The sequence below is a fragment of the Lepidochelys olivacea genome (assembly GCF_965140295.1).
Source record: "Lepidochelys olivacea isolate rLepOli2 genome assembly, chromosome: 11".
In the NCBI taxonomy this organism is placed as follows: domain Eukaryota; kingdom Metazoa; phylum Chordata; order Testudines; family Cheloniidae; genus Lepidochelys; species Lepidochelys olivacea.
Window position 1 is genome coordinate 43,647,039 of NC_140421.1, and position 18,914 is coordinate 43,665,952.

An 18,914-nucleotide genomic window follows, 5' to 3' on the forward strand; every position below is an offset into this window, starting at 1 on the left:
GTGCTAAATGCTCGGTGGCGATTAAACACACATGAAAAAGGCAGGGACGCATACAAAGACTTAGGGAGTGCAGAAAAATCTTAAAAGCAGCTCATATTATGAAGGTAATATTTAAACTCTCTGGCAACACTGAAGCTTTAGACTGAAGCTGTAAAAGACACTGGCTCTTAACCTGACAATGATGTTGTATTTGAACAGCTGCGATAAGGTTTTAAGGGGTCTGTCTCATTGCCACAGCGAGATTTTAAATAGGGTTATTGTTTCCAACAATGTAAAGTGTACGGAAAAGTGAAAAACATTCAAATACCAGGAACTCGTATAAAATTCAAATTCACTTTGCTGGAATATGCCATTTCAAAGTATGCTTTTGTGCAAAAGACAGAGTTTAAACTCCCTTTTATGTGTTGTTTGTTCTTAGATATCTGGACTTTTTAAAAACAGTGTTTTGATTATGTAAAGGCCCCAAATAAATAGCTAGCTGAACCTGAAACGGAATTTATCCACAAGTTCACGTTGTCTGTATGAAATTCCTTGACAGCACTATTCTTAAACGAGAACTGTTTGAGTTTGTAACTAGGCAAACATATAATGAATTGTTGCGCGATCAAATCTGATCTCTCGCAATTTTAAAAGTAATAGCTCTGGATGTAAATATAGTTACAAAGTGAGGAGGGAAACAACAAAACACATTTAAAATGTTGGAAAATAAAAGTCTAATTTGCCATGTAGGCAGTTATTGTTGCTTTCTGTGATTTTTTTAAATATTCATGCGGCATTTATTCTTCTGGGAAAAAAGAAGTGGCTTGAACAGTTGTAATAAACCTGAGTTTCTGTATGTTTTTAAATGAGCAATGCTACAGAAGAAGAAATGATCTTTATGGTGCTTTCAGTATCTAGGGCAAGTAATTTTTTATTTTATTTTTATCTTGTTTTATTTTGCATATGCAGAGAGAGCGAGAGCATTGTAAAACAATTTTAAGAGTCTAGGGTAACTCTACACTCATGTTATGATAAAAGTATAGCTTTTAATATTTGACGGTTTGTGTTAAAACAAAATTGACCTTCTTGGTTAGTAGCGAGGGGAAAAAATCAATAGTATAATTTTCAATAATTCATAACGGGAACGCCATTATGCTAAATCTTAACTATTAATCTTATCCTTTACAAAGTCTCGATTGATTTGTTAATAAAATATCTTCCCGTGTGTGGCAACAGAGGGTATAACTCTTTAAAAAGCTTCAGAAGCAAGAAAATTACCAAGTAGCCCAAGAATGTAGATGAGAATTTTATTGATCGCCCTGATTCTTCTTAATACGTATTAATAAATTCCACAACCTTTTGTACCTTTCGCTTGTCAGGAACCAATGCTTTTACAAAATCCATAAAAGGCAAACATATTTTTCTTTGCATAATAACCAAATGACACCTTCGGATTTCGCACATGGTTCAGCACATCCAGTTGTCTAAAACTTTTAAGGGTTTTTTTTTTTTTTTTTTTTTTTTTGGTAATTAGTATTACTAGCATTAAGGAAAAGGGGGAGAAAGAGCCTTTCTCATATAGTGAGCTTTGGGGGCGGCTGCTCTGAGAGCACACTGCTTGCAAATAACTGTCTTCTGCATGAAACTGCACAGGGTCTTGAAGTAATGAGCGTCCATGCGGCCAGAAGAAACCACTTATTTTCGTACCAAAAAAAAAAAAAAAATTTGCACAACCTATGGGGGTTTCATTATGTCCATTACAGTGATTTTCCGGGGCGTTCTGTCCGCAAGGATCTGTTTCATGTTTGTCCCCATCTCCTTGGACCACGGGACAGTAAGCTGCCAGGAGTTCGGTGAATTCGGATTCAGCTTGTTTGTAATAAAACACAACTCAGAGAAATAAAGCCCCTTGTTTTAAATCAGCGCAGTGCGCCAGGGCTGCTTCGCAGGGCTCGGGCGCGGGGACGGCACTTTCCCCCTGGCGTTCTAGATGTCGCTGTTGACCACATTTCAGACGCAGCCCGGACAGTCCCGCGGAGCACGTGACTCGCGGGGAGGTAGCGGCTCAAGGCCATTTTCAAATCTCATTGGCTTGGTTGTCATGTGGTTGTGCAGAGGCATCCACAATTACACAGGGAATGTTTTCCTAGAGATGTCAGCCTACAAAGGACACAATCTCTCTTCTTCAAATTCCTCCCCAAAATGTCCTTTCCAAACAGCTCTCCTGCTGCTAACACCTTTTTAGTAGATTCTTTGATCAGTGCCTGTAGAAGTGACAGTTTTTATTCTAACAGCGCCAGCATGTATATGCCACCTAGCACAGACATTGGAACTTATGGAATGCAAACCTGTGGACTTCTACCGTCTCTGGCTAAAAGAGAAGTTAATCACCAAAATATGGGTATGAATGTACATCCTTATATACCTCAAGTAGACAGTTGGACAGATCCGAATAGGTCTTGTCGAATAGAGCAACCTGTTACACAGCAGGCACCCACTTGTTCCTTTGCTACAAATATTAAGGAAGAAAGCAATTGCTGCATGTATTCTGATAAGAGAACAAAACTAATTTCTTCAGACGTCCCTTCCTACCAGAGGTTGGTCTCTGAATCATGTCCCATTGAAAATCCCGAGGTTCCTGTCCCAGGATATTTTAGACTAAGCCAGACCTACGCCACTGGGAAAACCCAAGAGTACAATAATAGTCCTGAAACGAGTTCAACTGTAATGTTACAGTTAAACCCTCGCGGCAGCTCCAAACCGCAGATATCTTCTCAACTTCAGATGGAAAAGAAAATGAATGAAAATCCGAACAACCAAGACAACTCAGCTAAAGTCTCTCAAGTGGAAAGTCCAGAGCCAAAGTCCACTTTGCAAGATGAAAGGAGCTGCCTGGCTGAAGGCTCTGTGTCCAGCCCAGAAGTACAGGAGAAGGAAAGTAAAGGTCGGTATTATAAAGTTTAAACCGTAACGTGCTATAACTTGAACACGCCAGCATCGTAAAACACGGTGTAAAATACTAACAAGCATTACAGCCATAACATTTAATGATAAGGAGGAATCGGGCTGCAGGTGCTGTGTCTCTGAAGCTTTTAGAAGGGCAAAATGCTACACAAAAGATTGCAAATTCTTTTTTGATATTTATATATCCTCCTATGCAGATAGTCCTCTGTGCATGCGGAGAATATATATTTTATTCTTTGTAATAAATTACAGTATCAAAAATCAATGAAACACCTCAAAATAGCTCTAGAGCATGTACAATACGACCAATTCACCTTTTATCTTGTAATATTTTGGTCAACTATTTTCACTCAGTCTAACTGTGGTTTGATTGCATTGAAAGTTAATTATGATCCTATTAAAATAGAGGAGAAATGGGTGCTACAGAGCTGCATAAAGTTTTAAACAAACGTACAATGAAAACAGTAGCCCGCTATCTGTTTGATGAAAAGTGGACTATTTTGCAGTGGTGTTTTTGATAACCTTGGTTTTGTCTTTAAAAGTACAACATTATTTTGAAATGTATTTAAAAGATGAATGAGATAATTATTTGATTATATTTTCCTTTTAAAAGTGCACAATAGCCTTAATTTCGACCGGGGTATGGTGCAGTATCAAAACCGGGAGACTTCCTCTTATAAAAATGTGCCTGGCAACCTTTAGGACAATTTTTATCCCAGTATGTGCATAGAAATTCTATGTATAACATTTATTTAACAATTAAAGTATAGCTTTATCCGGGACAATTTTCTTTCTAATGGAAAAATTCTAAAAGGAAAATTTAAAAAATCCGTGGTATAAGGTGTTAATTTGAAAATTATCCTTTTAGTTAAGAAAAATGCCCATATCTGCTTCTGTACCTCTTTGTGTAATTCAACATATGATATACAGGAATCTGGTAGAAAATATATTGCATCAATACTTTGTAACTGAGAGATTTTCTTACTAAATGTCTCATAAGACTTGTATTGTCATGTGCAACCCAGATCCGCTAAAATTTTACCATTGTACTGATGGCAGGTTAAATAGTGTTCAAATGTTATATACTAGTTGAAAACTTAGGATATAATTTTCAAAAGAGCCCCAAAATTCCAAACGGTAGTGAATCATTTTATCTGAACTATTTACCTTGAGTCTGGCAACAATTAAACATCTGTTCCAGTGCACACACCTCATACGAGCAATGTTTAATACCAACATTTAACATATCTGCCAGACACTATAGATGAGGGTTCATGGCCAAGGGTACACTTTGCCAGCCTGAGGTATTTTTGATTTTTCTTCTTCTTCTTCTTCTTCTTCTTCTTTGATTTTGATAGAGGAAATCAAGTCTGATACGCCAACAAGCAATTGGTTAACTGCAAAGAGTGGCAGAAAGAAGAGGTGTCCTTATACTAAACATCAAACACTGGAATTAGAAAAAGAGTTCTTATTCAATATGTATCTCACTCGAGAGCGCCGCCTAGAGATCAGTAAGAGCGTGAACCTCACTGACAGGCAGGTCAAGATTTGGTTTCAAAACCGCAGAATGAAGCTTAAGAAGATGAGCAGGGAGAACCGAATCCGAGAACTGACCGCTAATCTGACCTTCTCTTAAACCGTAAACCTGGGGGTTGAAACAGTGAGAACTGGGTACAGCACCGCCAGTTGCAAAATGCAGGAGAGACTTTGAAAAAAAAACCTTCATTTTTCATTTTTTTCTGATAGAATGTGACTTTTCGTCATTCATTTAGTGCTGCAAGTGAATATGTATTACTATGATAAGTATATATATATAAAAACCTAGCACGTGTAATTTATTTTTTTCTCATCGTAATGCAGGGTAACTATGATTGAATATTATCATTTGGTCTTAACTTATTGGAACTGTCGAACATCCAAACAATGTGACTTTTTCATGTTTTTTCTAAAAAAATGGTATTTATGTCGGGGCTAATATACGGGCCATAACATTTTGAATACATTCAATACTTTAAGGGGGAAAAACTTTTGGGAAAAAAGCACATTAAAATGTAACTATTCTATCAAATGAACTTAGAAATTGTCCTTCATAAAATGGAATAGTTAATTCTTCTCCATTGTAGACATTTTCTTGTGGTGCATATGTGGTATAGTAGTCGTACAACAGCAATATGTTCTTCTTGTGCATGTTCTATTCGCATGTATAATGCAATAAAGTCTGTAAACTACTGCGGTTCCTTTGGTTTTCTAAAAAATGTTTAAAAGTGCAGATTCAGGTTGGTATCCTGATCCTGCCTTATCAGCAGTTGGTTGGATTGATGTAGCTTCTTTTCTTGTTTCTTCTCTTTTGTGTGTGTGGTTTTATTTGGGGGGGGGTGAGAAATGATATAAACCTAATTATTTTATAATTGTGACTGTAAACAAATGATTAATTGGTAAAATGTTGTGTAATCGTTCGCAGTTTGAAAAGTGAATGCAAAAGGGATAGTAAAATATTATGGCATAAACTGGACATCCTCATTCAATCAACTCATAAATGGTAAGTGATAAAAAAATCTCTAGTACAAGCTGTCAGCAATCTGTGTGTCGTTTTATTTGACATTAGGGTGTTGATTTAAAAAATAACAGTCATTGTGTACCTATAATGTGTAGAGTTTGATTTCTTGTCCTCGTTTGCTTTTAAAAATGCAACATACAAAATCCACAGATATGGGTACAGAAAAACATCATGAAGCTCTTGGTGAGCTCAAGAGCTTTAAGAGCATTGTGGAAGAGAAACAATTCTCTTAGATATCTGGCAAGGATGGTTTTTTTCTACTAGCAATGCTCACAACGGTGCACACTAAAGTACGACAACCTATTCAGACCTACTTTTGTTATTCTGCACCATTTTTGTTTGCTCGGAAGATCGTTTTATTTCACGCAATTCCATTTTTATAACATATATGAAGCTAATAAAGTTCACGACTCTTAACGATACATAGCTGGAAAATGTTATTAACAGCCACTTTATCTTGCAAACTGGGGGAGGGGGGAAGAGGAGGGAATGAAATGCTAAACAGAACTGTAAATGGCTTGCAAATGAACATGACTCCACATTGAAGTCCAAATGCTTGAACATACTTTCACCTTCTAACAATCCTGGAAAGAAACGTGTGGATACTGTCTACTCTCGAAAAACAGCATTCAGACAAAAAAACACCCCCTCTCTACCCATGCAGTTTCCAAAGCAAGAGATAAGCTCCGAGATATTTTAAATGTTTTCTTCCTTAATGACACGATTACAGTTCATATTACAATTGGTGATATCAAATTTTCCTCCCTTGTCTCGGGTATATAGTTTAGATATACTGGGCTGGAAACAATTAGTAACATACTATATTTTCCTCAAGCCAGAGAACAAACATTTTGATGCTAAAGACGCAGATAGTATTCACGTATGATGTTTTTATCCTGGTTTCAAAATATCCATACTAAAACCAAGGTTCTCCATCAGTTTAAATAAGAAATATATTTGAACCTCTATTTACTTTCTTCTCCTTTCGCGTAAAAGTTCTCAATACATCGCCAAAGAAGTTTCAGTAGTGGAAATGCAATTAGCTGGTTACAAACCAAGTTTTCACATGTATGAAAAAAATGTTCATTTAAATCTTCCTGATTAATCAGTTTATATTTATTAATAATTAAGTGTAATATCTTAACATGAAACAAGTTGTGTATACGGAAAATAAAATTTCAGCATGCAAATGCAAAGGAAGAAGACAGCCATAAATCATTAAATAAACAGGAATTTCAGTCCCTTCCTTATATTTGTCAGTGCGTAGGAATTGCTTTCCTGTATGGTGTTATGTTATATTCTCAACGAGTACTGTTGTGGGTTATGGACTAACTATGTGCATTTTCTTCAGATTCAAATACGTCCATCTTCAGTATGTCTGAAGGAACAGAAATGTGCAGAAGAATATGGGTAATTTAGTTTTAAATACTAACCAAATATTCTTTTAGTTGGTGAAGCACACACGGTTCAGAAGAACCCATCTAGGGATGTGAAGTAAATAAAGGGGATTCTCCGTCTCCAACTATTTTTGGAGGTGGGGGAATAACAGCCAGATGCCTTTTGCATATGCTTGGTAGGAATGTAGTAGAAGGGGCTGTGCATTAGACTCTAAATAGGAAAACCTTGTCTATCAATAGTGCAATGTCTCTCCTGCTGACGTAGAATTGTTTTCAAATGTGCTTTTATTTATAGTTGTAATGTACTTGTAAGAGATTTCGTTGGATAACGTTTGCCGATAGTTCATTAGCCAAATTGTGACGAGGCTACAATTGATGATACAATAACGTTTGCCATGTTGGAACATCCGAGCCCCGAAGTTTAACAAATACAGGGGCATGTGTTCAGGAGCGAGTCAGTTGTACAGGGAGACACAGGTTTTGCTGTCCCATCAGTCCGTTTTATTAGGGACACATTAATCTATAATCAAATCCACCTCATAAAATTTTTATGGAAAGGCATAAAATCATTACGGAGGTCTTCCACCTGTTTTAAAACAACACAGTGGGCATCTCTCTCTCTCTCTCTCTCTCTTTCTCTTTTTTTAAAAGTCCCTTAAATAGAAACTTTATTTAAAAGACGGAGGAATACAGCCACATGCTTTGAAATATGGAAGTCACCACAATGTGCTTTTACTGTAACGTTTTCCTGTTTTATGAGCAGTCGTATACTCGGAGCGCTGGGATGTGGTTTGATTTTACAAGCAAGAATCTCCCCTTTCCCAGCGGGTTCTCTCGGCAGATTTCAGTTTAATTCGGAAGCCCGGGCTGCTGGGTTTATTTAAACACCCTGCGTCTCACTGATTAAGAAATGAATGGCAGAAATCACTCCAAGGAAGTGAAGAAATAGTTCCCGGCTGTCTCATTCTTGTGCTGCTGGCTCGGGCCACGCCCGCTTGGGATCCTGCTGGGACACAGGCGCAGCTGTCTCCCGGTGGGCTCCTTCCGGGCCGTACAGTTACAGTTTGGATTTAATTGTCTGTTGTTGTTATTGTTGTTGACGATTTTTTTTTAATCACAGCAGCCCCAGTTTAGCGGATTGATTTACTAGTAGTATTGGTAAATATGATCACGTGGGCTCCACAACCAATGGTTGAGGGTTGCAGTCTGCAAAATACTACGATTGTTCTCAGGGAGGGCATCATACACAGTTAACAGAGTAACCTTTTATATGACTAAGAGGGGAACCTAAAAATGTCGTCTAGTGGCACCATAAGTAACTATTATGTCGATTCTCTCATAGGCCATGAAAGCGAAGAAGTTTACGGGAGTAGATTCGTCCAGGCAGGTCACAGTGCGTCCTCCAGGCCATCAGGTGTTGCAGAGAGTTCAGATTTTTCTTCCTGTAGCTTTGCACCAAAATCCACCGTGTTCTCCACTTCTTGGTCCACGGTCCATCCGCAGCCGTCTGCGGCAATGACAGGGATCTACCATCCCTACATGCACCAGCCCCACTTAGGGGCAGCCGAGACTGGCAGATACGTGCGCTCCTGGATAGAGCCCTTCCCCGGCTTCCCCAGCAGCAGCTCCAGCTCCTCCAACGGGCGCCACTACGGGATAAAGCCTGAAACGGGAGCAGCTGCCTCCTCTTCCTCCTCCTCCTCCTCCTCCTCCACCTCCAAAAGGACTGAGTGCTCCTCGTCCCGAGAGTCTCAAGGGATCAGTGTGCCCGAGTACACGTGCAATTCCTTCCTGCAGGAGACCCGGGAGAAGACGGCTACTTGCAGCCCTAAGGAGCCTCCAGGCTGCAGCCACAACCCCAGCCCGAGCAGCGATCTGAAGGAAGAGAAGCAACAGCAACTTGACCCAAGTAAGTAAAAAAGAAATTGCCCCTTTGATTTATTGCCGAAACCTGTAAGGCTCCAATGTGCAAAACTGATAGTTTTACTAACCTATAAAAACGTCTAGACGCCTACCCTAGCGCAAGCAGCAACAAGCACCCATAAAAGACTCCACATAACCACCTACCATCAAGACATGATTTGTACAGTAAACAGACTGGGGTATTAAGGCTTTTATGATAATTCCTACAAAGTTGTGAAGAGTCCATCCTTCGTTAAATTTAACGACCTTTCTTCCCTCACCCCCGTCTCCCCCTTCTCCCTATATACCTCCCTTTTTCCAGATAATCCGGCAGCAAACTGGATCCACGCTCGTTCAACGAGGAAAAAGCGTTGTCCCTATACAAAGTACCAAACTCTGGAACTGGAAAAAGAATTCCTCTTTAACATGTACCTGACTCGGGACCGCCGTTACGAAGTAGCTAGGATTTTAAATCTCACAGAGAGACAGGTCAAAATATGGTTTCAGAACAGAAGAATGAAAATGAAAAAGATGAACAAGGAGAAAGGAAATAAAGGAGACTAACCCCCGGGGGTAGACACGCATTCTTCTTCTTATTATTATTATTATTATCGTTCCCCCTCCAGCACCAGATGCGTTTTTGCAGAACTTTATATCAATCTGATCTTTGAGGTAGAAGGGGAAATGTGATCTATGTCAGGTTTTTTTTTGGGGGGGGGGAATTCTGTCTTGCTCGCCAATGTGTTTATGAAAGTTGCTTCATTTCCCTCTCTCCCTTTCCCCAAACTGTTTGGTTCATGATATTGTGAGTGAACGTTAGCTTTGGGACCTTAGTGTTAAATGTTTTACGTGTTTCTTAAAATGTTATGTAGTGTAGATAGTCACTTTGCCAAAATAAAGGTAAAGGACATAAGTATAATTATGATAATAAATATATATATTGAAGTACACTTGTTTAAATCAATAGCAGTATTGTGTTGTTCATGACATTAAAATAATCTATTACCAAAACCTCTGTTTTCAGTCCTGAATTTTGTCCTTTGCATTAGGTGCCAGAGTGAGGCAATGAGAACATTCTTCTTCTTCTTCTTCTTCTTCTTCTTCTTCTTCTTCTTCTTCTTCTTCTTCTTCTTCTTCTTCAGTGCACTATTAGGCGATTGTGTCATACCTGAAGCAGTTTTCAATAGGCCTAACATTTACTGATGCCTTGGATAGCTGGAGTTCCGAATATTAGTAAATGTTGTATCAGCCATCACATGTTTCTAACTAAAGACCTGTTGTAATTATTGTCAGTTATTCCATAATAAACTCCTACTAGATCAAATGAAATCACTGCAATTATATGGCAACCCGTGTGCGTTCCTCTTCTTTTGGCACCGCATAATTAGCCGCAATCATATGAAAACAACAAATGCACTATTTTCTCAGTGTCTGGTATATGCCCCAATAAGCATTTTTATATATAATACTGGTTAATTTATCGTTAACGCGAGGCTTTAAAAAGGCAGTAGAGACTCTGAGCTCTCGGTTATTTCGTACACAGGAATTTTGGAAAGAAGATTGCTGCCCACTCTAGCTCCAAATGAAAACTACTTCAACACAGATACTAACTCAGCCTTATATTTGTAGTTACCGAGATAAAAAAAGATTCATAATGTTTCTACTATAGTCAGCAACCGCCTTCTCTAAAAGTTAATCGCAAGGGGGTTTGGCTTAAATTATATATTGTAGATATGCCTGCATCATTTTTCAGAAAACACGTTATACACAAATTGTCTTTCAAAAATCAGTAAAGTTTCACAGGTGACCTCTTGGAGTAAACTAGGAAATATTTGGAGCTCCAAAGACAAATATTTACGATACCTAATTAATTATTTTTTTGCCATTTTAATCTCTGCGCTGTTTAATCTGAACACTAATAGATTCAGAATGGATTAATGCCACTTCCAGGTTATCAACTGGAGGAGAGGGGGAGAGTATGTAGCAACACATCTCATGCCTTCAGCATTTATAAACACACAGGACTTTATCAAGATAATTAAGATGAAGTTCATTGTAAAAGAACCTTGCTTTGTTTAAAGAGCAACCATTAAAATGAAGGATCTGCAAATGTTTATGAGCAGTTGTTTAAGATTAAGGAAAGAGTTGCAGAGACCTGGTACTTAACGTTTTTACCTCTGGAAAAAAAGTGGAAAGGCAGATAGTGCTAAGAAAAGGTGTTGCATTGCTTCCCCATTCATTGTCAACCCTATACCTATAATTCTTTTAAAGCAGGAAGAACCGAGGTATAATAAAACCATTGAGATGGCTAGACGTCTGGACCTAATGAGTTTACGATACGCTATGGCGCTTTTCTTTGAAACTATCTTATTTTGATGTTTGCGGTTGTTAGAAGAAAACAAAAATACAGACAAAACTCGGTCTTAAAATCTGGACTATAAATTGCAGTATGTCACCATTGGGCCAAGACAACACAGTCAAGAAAAGACACTCAGGTCGAAAAGTTAACAGAGGTTTTAACATGTAATTTATTGTTAAATTATATTTGTAGAAGTGTTAGATGGTGATCAATGCTGTTGCGAATAGGTACATATTTTTGAAAGTAGCCGTTTTTACTGGCTGATCTAAGACGCAAGCAGTATTACTGCAATCGGGACGCTTCATGGCATTGATTCCATTACCTATGCTGGGAAGAAACTGCAATCAAACTAAGGCGATATAGATAGAACCTGATTTTAATATTTGCCAGTCGAAATGGCAGGGCTGAAGTTGTCCTGTGTTTTTTTTTTGGTTTTTTTTTGCGTTGTATTTATGTATATTTATTTCCAAATGGTCTGAGGAAAATGAAGGCGTTTCGAGCCACTGGGTAGCCTACAACTTCCATTTAAACAAGGTGCTGTCTGTGTCCAGCGACACGACATTTTAGTTCCTATAGGCTGACTGCTTTAAGAATGAAATATAAGAACTGTACTATATACCAATCAGTTAAGTGGAATGTTCCGTGTATTTGAGATAAACAATTGGCTGGATGGTGAAAGGAATAGTCTTTACTTAAGTTTACAGTTACAAAAATAATTAAATCAAAAGCAAGTTCAAAAATTCTGAACCTGAAAATACCAAACATCTAGTATTAGTGATGTAAGATGTCAAGTAACAGGACCAAAAATGGGAGAGCAACGGTCTTCAACATTTAAGCCCTTAGACGTCTTTATTGGCTGCTTTGTCTAAAGAAGACACTTAATTTTACCCGTGCTTAATTATAGCACGGGTAAAAATGGAAAGACTACTATAAATGTGTTAAAAGATACGGTATTATAAACTATGAATAAAAAGCTTTTTGTGACTAAAGGTATAGAATTCAACCCACTCTATTTCTCAGTGTAAAGAGTGCTGTTCTCTACATTCCTTTGGTTTTGTATGCCTTGCTTAGATAACTTTAGATGTTGAACGTGAAAGATAAGAGCTGCTATTTATATAATTCATGGAAGCCAGAGTTAAAACGAGTAAACTACTTTTAAATCAAGGTAGAGTAAGTATAGATAGAGAGAAGTTAAAGCGATTTGGTTGCTGATCACAATTTCAGTTGACCACTAGAGAGCGCTGTTGCTCCATTTTATGATTCTTGAGACGCCACTGCTTCTGGCTTTCGTGCAGAATGTATTTTTATTAAAATATAGACATTCCGACTTTTAATCATGAATTGTACATTTGTAATCCAAATTAAACAAGTGTAACTGTTCTTTACTATGATCTAAATGGATAACTTAGAAAAACCTTGCGCAATCAGCAGTTTTGAGATGACAGAAAGATTCTCGCAGATTACACCTTATATGGCACAATATTTAATTATATGAAGCCATAAATATATAAACAGCTATGTTTTTTTCCAGGAGGTTTCAGCTCATTGTATTATATTTAAGTTATGACAATAAACACAATGATAAAATCCTTTACTTATAAGTTGTTCCCTGGAAAAAAAATAAAAGCAAGAAGTAATGCCGGCTTATTGGGCCTATTGTCGAAAAATGCTCCCTGTATTTTCTAGGATTTGTTACTGAAACTATAAAATACTTGAAGCTCTTTATGGATATTAAGCAAAAGTCTTGTGCATTCTTTCGATTAATTTACAGATTTCAGGAGTATGAACATAAACCTTATAAAGACCAAGGGTAAAAAGAAGGTAAGAAGTTAAGTTTGAACGATATTTCCCATTGTGATCTCTTCCTTGTGTTTTACAAACAAGACTGAGGTTTATTAAGGTCAGAACTGGTATATGTTTCATTAAGATAAAACATATACCTAATTTTTCTCTGAGTGATCATCTGTGCATAATAATATTTATGGCTTCAGGGGAAAAAAACCTACAAATTTTATAGAGAATAAAACACATTTATTTTAAAGAACAGTTAGGGACGTAACAGACGGATACACTGTTATGAAATAATATATTGCTATATTTCACAGGCAATCTCTAGATGTATTCCTACACCCAATTAGCATAGCAAGGAAAATAAGGTCTGTCTCCATAGCCATACATTTCCATCTCACAAAAGGAATCAATAGGACAATATTTTAGGGACTGACTCCGCTCCCAGTTGCGCTGGTGTAAATCCTAAACGGTGTAGCTCTTCTAAATTTTGGAATTTACCCTGCAAATCAAGTGTGCAGCCTTTTTCACACAAGAAGTATGCGTTCTCATAAGTAAGAGCGGCTCCATGGAATTGGGATTTGCAGGATCGAGACCTACACTTGTAGAATAAGCAGTTCAGTATGTTTTTCGAACACACATACTCAGCTGAACACAAGATACTTGTTAGAAGCAATTACAGATTAGAAACCATAACACCAACAATAATTTGCGTACATATCCTTTAAAACAACTGAGCTGGAAAATAAATTCTCCGGAATAACATTGTATATTTTATGACATTCTATTTCTTCCTTTCCGCTGAAAGATGTCTTAACGTGTTTTATGTTAAACTGGATATTCTGTCTCGGGTTTTTATGCATAGACAAGTTCATTTTGTGGAAGTTACCGCATGTTACCTACATAAACAGAAAAAAAATGGATGTTTATTGGACACAATAACATAAGGGAGAAGTATGTGTGTGAGAGAGACAGTGAAAGATGGGAAAGGATTCTGGAGTCTCTTTTATGTAACCACAAATATTTTTTTCGATTCGCAACAGACTGTCACACATGGCTCTGAGTGGATCTATATAATATTTCACCTAAACGTTATTGTATGTTTAAAACAGGACATTGAGATCATATTCATGTTTATCCTATAAACTGACTTTTATTTAACGAAACTCTTTTGCCAAAATATGGGAAAATCGGGGGTCGATTCCGCACCGCTTGAAACCAGTGGGAGTTTGACCAATGTGGGAAGTGGATCAGACTCTCAAGTCTTTGTTTGAATTGAATTTAAAGACAGAATCACTAAATTCGTAGGGAGGGACCTGAATAATCCCCGGTATTTCTTTGCCCAAATAACAGATTAATAACGCAGAGCTTCAGGTGTGGAACGTTGGAACAAACATTGACCAGCCTCTATACTCTATGAATTATTTGGGGGAGTGCTATGGCCTGTGTTATACAACAGGTCAGACTAGATGGCCAGGATGGGCCCTTCTGGCCTTGGAATCTATGAATCTCCGTTGGCATTCTCCTGAAGTGAATTCAGAGAGAGCAGCGTGTACTGTACACCGAGAAATGCAAATGGCCTACAAGCCTTCCTTCCCTGGCCCCTGAGAACCTTCCTACCCTATTTCTTATTCCACCCCCAAGCGATGCTAATGCTCACCCACACATTCTTCTTTTCTTTTTTCTTTCTCCTTTTTTTTTCCCCCTTCGCTAATGACGTTCACCCAGGGTGAAATGATGGAAAGTATATTCATAGGCATGATTTCCATTCAGTATCAATTAACCTGGGAGTCGCAGCCATGCGTGCACTGCGTCAAGGGTAACCGTGCATCTCATTTCCAATCTATCTGCTGGTTTAGACAATGGCCTGATTCCTGCGGAGGACACCGGGGCCTTTCTCTGTTGCGTGGGTTTACCTGTAGAACAGTTATCTCCCTGTTGCATTGCCAGCGGAGACGGATGGACGGCTATAGCTCCAGATGATCAGCCCGTCCCTGAGCATGTTATTTTGCTTCTCCGGGTTAGGTGCCTTCCCTCGCTTCCCCAGGTCTCCCCTTTGGTTCCCTTGTCCCGTGTATTAGACAGGCCTGCGCGTTGCACGTTAGCCCTACCATTGAATTTGGAAGAGGCACATTAGCCCTTGGCAGAGCTGCCTGTTTATGGCAGGCGTGGGTGTCTCTGTGTCTCAGGGCAGGCGTCTGGCCCGCAGCGCGCTCAGCCATTGGATCAACCCGCCCCGCAGTTATCTGGGGCCGATCTCGGCCTGCTCCGCGGGGTTTTAAATATGCGCTTTCCGAGCACACCCCGGGGGTGCAGGTGGCGGGGGCTAGGAGGGGGGTATTTGCGCTGTGCCTCGGGAGCGGGACGTGCCAAGCCAGGCCGAGGCTCCCCCTGCCCGGGAGCGCGTGTGCGTGTGTGTGGGGCCGCGGTGTGTGCCTGATAGGAAACCGTAAAAGCAGCGAGGCAGGTCATTCGGGGAGCGAGTCCGTCCCAGCCCGGGCACCGCCGCCGCGCAGAGCAGCAGCCGGACGGCAGCGGCGCCGCCAGCAGCGCGGAGCGGAGCGGAGCGGGCCGGGGGCGGCCGCGGCAGCCCCTCCCGGGGCCTGGGCCCCCTGCGCCGCCGCCTGCTGCTGTGCTGGCCGCGGGCCCCCTCCCCCGGCCGCGGGCAGCGCCCATGAGCTCCTACTTTGTCAACCCGCTGTACGCCAAGTACAAGGCGGCGGCGGCGGCGGCCGCGGCGGCGGCGGGCGAGCCCCTGGGCCCTGCGTACTACGACTGCCCTTTTGCGCCCGAGGTGAGCGGCCGCCACGCCGCCGCCGCCACCGCCCTGCTGTACGGGACCAGCGCGGCCGCCGCCGCGGGCTTCCAGCCGCACCCCGGGCCCGGCGGCGGGGGCCCAGACTATTACCTGCCGGCCGGGGGGAGCCCCGCGGCTGCCTACCAGCCGCCTCCTCCCCCTGCTCCCGCGCCGCCTCCTCCTGCCCCCTGCGGCGGGATTACCTGTCACGGGGAGCCCGCGAAATTTTACGGATACGATAATTTACAGAGACAGCAGCTTTTTACGACCCAGCAAGAGGCCGAGCTGGTACAATATCCTGACTGTAAATCGTCCAGTGCTAATATTGGCGAGGAACCAGACCACTTAAATCAGAGCTCGTCTCCCGCTCCAATGTTCCCCTGGATGAGACCGCAAGGTTGGACGCAGGCAAAAACAATTTGCTTCCATCTCACGTCTGAGTTCTAAACTTCTTTTCCTTCTCTCTCCTCCTCCTCCTCTCCCTCTTCCTGTCTCTGCGGCTCTGTGTGTGCTGGAACCGCGCTGGGGTTTGAGAATAAAGTAACACAGCGAGGAAACCAAAGTCTGTGCAGTAGATGCAGGAGACACCAGGGTAGCCTTAAACTCTCTGCTCATAGGCATAGGGCGTAAATCCCATGAATACAGGTACACCCGTGTCAAAAAAGCTCTGTGCTTAAATGTAAATACTGGGTATGTTTTTCCAGAGATCAGATCATAAAGTAAGACAGTAAATTCTGATGTGTAATGAAAGCAGAGTAGTGTAAGAAATGTCTACAGCTATTTTTCTGTACCCTTGTACACAACTCCATATCTAAATAGCCACATATCTGTATGTATTCGTTGTATGCACCTAGATAGTCTCCCAGCTGTATGCTTATGTCTAGATGAACAGACACATATAAGAGCCCAGGGCAATGAGCTCTTTGTTTTGAAAAATGCTGTGTTTTTGTTTTAATCAGCAGCGCCTGGTAGGAGGAGAGGAAGACAAACATACAGTCGTTTCCAGACGCTAGAGCTGGAAAAGGAATTTCTGTTTAACCCTTATCTGACAAGGAAGAGAAGGATTGAGGTATCCCACGCGCTAGGACTCACCGAGAGGCAGGTAAAGATCTGGTTTCAGAACAGGAGGATGAAATGGAAAAAAGAAAACAACAAAGACAAATTCCCAGCTTCCAGACAGGAGGGAAAGGAAGGGGAGGCCAAAAAGGAAGCACATGATCTGGAAGAAGACAGAGCTGAAGGCCAGACGAATTAAGTTTTGCCTTTAAACATTAATAAAAGACTATTGAAAATAACGATCCACGCATGCTGGGAAACACGGCCGGTTTTCTTTGCTGTAAAGGTCCTTACCTGTGTTTCAGGCTATCCTGTGTCTTTAGGCTTGACGTTTCTGTACTTTTGTTTTTTGTTTTGTTTTTACTGTATCAGGCCCAATCTCTAGATCACTTATTCTTATTTACATGGAAATTTGATACCGAATATGTAGCAATATATTTTGATTGTAATTTTCCAAAGTTTAAAAGATGGTGATTACTGTCAGCGACATAAACTTCCTAATGATAAGTACCAATAAGCGAGACATATAAAATGCTTTATTAATCAGAACAAGTGCACTTGTACTATTTTAAACTTTTTCCTATATTATGTTGAGTAAGTTAAAGAAATCTAATAATTTTGAAGAAATTATCTTATTAAAATATTTACCTTCTATTATTGATATTGATTAAAATAAACATAATTTTATTCAAATGTAATACTTACCCGTTTTCTTATCTCCCTTTTGTAATTCATTGGCTCGATAACCTTCTGGAGGTCTGCAATTACTGTAACTTTTTTCCTTTCATCGTTTCTCACTATATATGGTATAGCTGGGAGAGCTTAAGTCGAAGACTTAAGGAGCACAGCCGAAAAACGGCATTCTTTTAGACAAAGAACAGGTGACCTGAAGTCTATGGAAACTGCGATAGCCACAAGATTGTTGTTGTTTTGGTTGTTATTTGTTTTTAAATAGGCTTTATCTTGTTCTGGCTGAGTCACTGGAAGCTTGTCATTGATTTCAATGATAGCAGACTTTTACTTTTTTGCCATAGTTAATTTGAGAGAGAGAACTTTGTGACAATTAAATCGTCTATTGAATTAATACTTGAAAGGCCGATGATATAATTCAGAAGGCCTGTTCCTGCATTTCTTTGATACTTAGTCTCTTGAAGTCATTGGGCATTTGGGGTGCACAGGTAATGCAGGATCTGGTCCATGCCCATTAACTCTCCAACACTGCTACTGTTTCACAGTTACTTAGAAACCATTCATCTCACCATGAATTTTCCTCGTATTTTCATTTTCAGCTGCTGTTGTAATTTTCATGAATTGCATGTTATTGGTCTATTTACCTTTTACAATATTTGTTTATTGCAGGGTCGCCATATTTATTTGTGTTACCCGTGTGGGCCTAGTAAAATCATTTGATCCATCTTGATTTTTTTTTTCCCCAGTGGTGCAGGTCCATATGTCTTCATACTGTTATTCTTGAAAACAGCAATGCCTCTTGCAAATGAATATTGTGATCAGAACTCAAAATAGTAGAACACATCTCTGACTATTTCATAAAATGTAGATCGCTTTAGTTAGGCATGTACTGTCTGCATTTCCACAATAATAGGTCTTTGTAATACTACAGAACATCAACGTCAGCAGGGTAATAAAGTTTATTTCCATTTTTTCATTTAGTAAGAAGGGGAATTTGTATAAACATATATATGATACTGCTAAATGACAATCCAGTTTTAATTAAGAGTTTTCAGGTTTCAAAAATCTTATCCATCAACTATTTCAGTCTCTGGCACATAACCGCACGATGCTATTGGACAGGTATACTTTTATTTTATCTTTAAAGGAAAACGCAGCCAAACACAGGACTCCTATCCTGCTAAACCTCACTCATCTGGGTATTCTTTACTCACATGAGTACTCTTGTGTCTACTAGGTTTGGAAGCATGAATAAAAGCTACTCAAGTAAGTAAATCTTTGCAGGATCCGGCCCTAGACCAGTGCAGATCGAGATAAGCACAAACGAAAAGGGAAAGGCCCTTTTAACCCCTAAACAAAGCTACCTGTATATTTCTGATTTTTGGTTTTCTCTCATTTCGTGTGGGGCTGTTTGAAAAAAAAAAA

General features: G+C 39.9%; 3 protein-coding genes across 6 annotated transcripts; all 3 read left to right on the forward strand.

Moving 5' to 3' along the window:
- The first annotated feature begins 1,542 nt into the window (after positions 1-1,542).
- On the forward strand, positions 1,543-6,911 carry HOXD10 (homeobox D10). Its single transcript, XM_084643454.1, has 3 exons — positions 1,543-2,923; positions 4,302-5,482; positions 6,852-6,911. Exons 1-2 carry the CDS (start codon positions 2,182-2,184, stop codon positions 4,577-4,579), a joined length of 1,020 nt encoding a protein of 339 aa, XP_084499580.1. The 5' UTR covers positions 1,543-2,181; the 3' UTR covers positions 4,580-5,482; positions 6,852-6,911.
- Positions 6,710-10,101, forward strand: HOXD9 (homeobox D9). 2 transcript variants are annotated; one of them, XM_084643456.1, is made up of 3 exons: positions 6,710-6,910; positions 8,240-8,806; positions 9,122-10,101. In XM_084643456.1, exons 1-3 carry the CDS (start codon positions 6,907-6,909, stop codon positions 9,361-9,363), a joined length of 813 nt encoding a protein of 270 aa, XP_084499582.1. In that variant the 5' UTR covers positions 6,710-6,906; the 3' UTR covers positions 9,364-10,101. The 2 variants fall into 2 exon arrangements, with proteins under 2 accessions (XP_084499582.1, XP_084499581.1); XM_084643455.1 differs by lacking the exon at positions 6,710-6,910 and having other exon boundaries at positions 8,065-8,806.
- Positions 10,102-14,977: 4,876 nt separating this feature from the next.
- On the forward strand, positions 14,978-17,402 carry HOXD8 (homeobox D8). Of its 3 annotated transcripts, XM_084643991.1 has the most exons (3): positions 14,978-14,993; positions 15,993-16,140; positions 16,703-17,389. In XM_084643991.1, exons 2-3 carry the CDS (start codon positions 16,116-16,118, stop codon positions 16,996-16,998), a joined length of 321 nt encoding a protein of 106 aa, XP_084500117.1. In that variant the 5' UTR covers positions 14,978-14,993; positions 15,993-16,115; the 3' UTR covers positions 16,999-17,389. The 3 variants fall into 3 exon arrangements, with proteins under 3 accessions (XP_084500117.1, XP_084500116.1, XP_084500115.1); XM_084643990.1 differs by lacking the exon at positions 14,978-14,993 and having other exon boundaries at positions 15,000-16,140; positions 16,706-17,402; XM_084643989.1 differs by lacking the exon at positions 14,978-14,993 and having other exon boundaries at positions 15,006-16,140; positions 16,703-17,396.
- The last annotated feature ends 1,512 nt before the right edge of the window (positions 17,403-18,914 follow it).

Coding starts and splice junctions, on each gene's coding strand:
- HOXD10 (XM_084643454.1), top strand. CDS start 2,182: ATGTCCTTTCCAAACAGCTCTCCTGCTGCTAACACCTTTTTAGTAGAT. Junction 2,924..4,301: donor ACAGGAGAAGGAAAGTAAAG/GTCGGTATTATA, acceptor TGATTTTGATAG/AGGAAATCAAGTCTGATACG.
- HOXD9 (XM_084643455.1), top strand. CDS start 8,191: ATGTCGTCTAGTGGCACCATAAGTAACTATTATGTCGATTCTCTCATA. Junction 8,807..9,121: donor GCAACAGCAACTTGACCCAA/GTAAGTAAAAAA, acceptor CCCTTTTTCCAG/ATAATCCGGCAGCAAACTGG.
- HOXD8 (XM_084643989.1), top strand. CDS start 15,621: ATGAGCTCCTACTTTGTCAACCCGCTGTACGCCAAGTACAAGGCGGCG. Junction 16,141..16,702: donor CCCCTGGATGAGACCGCAAG/GTTGGACGCAGG, acceptor TGTTTTAATCAG/CAGCGCCTGGTAGGAGGAGA.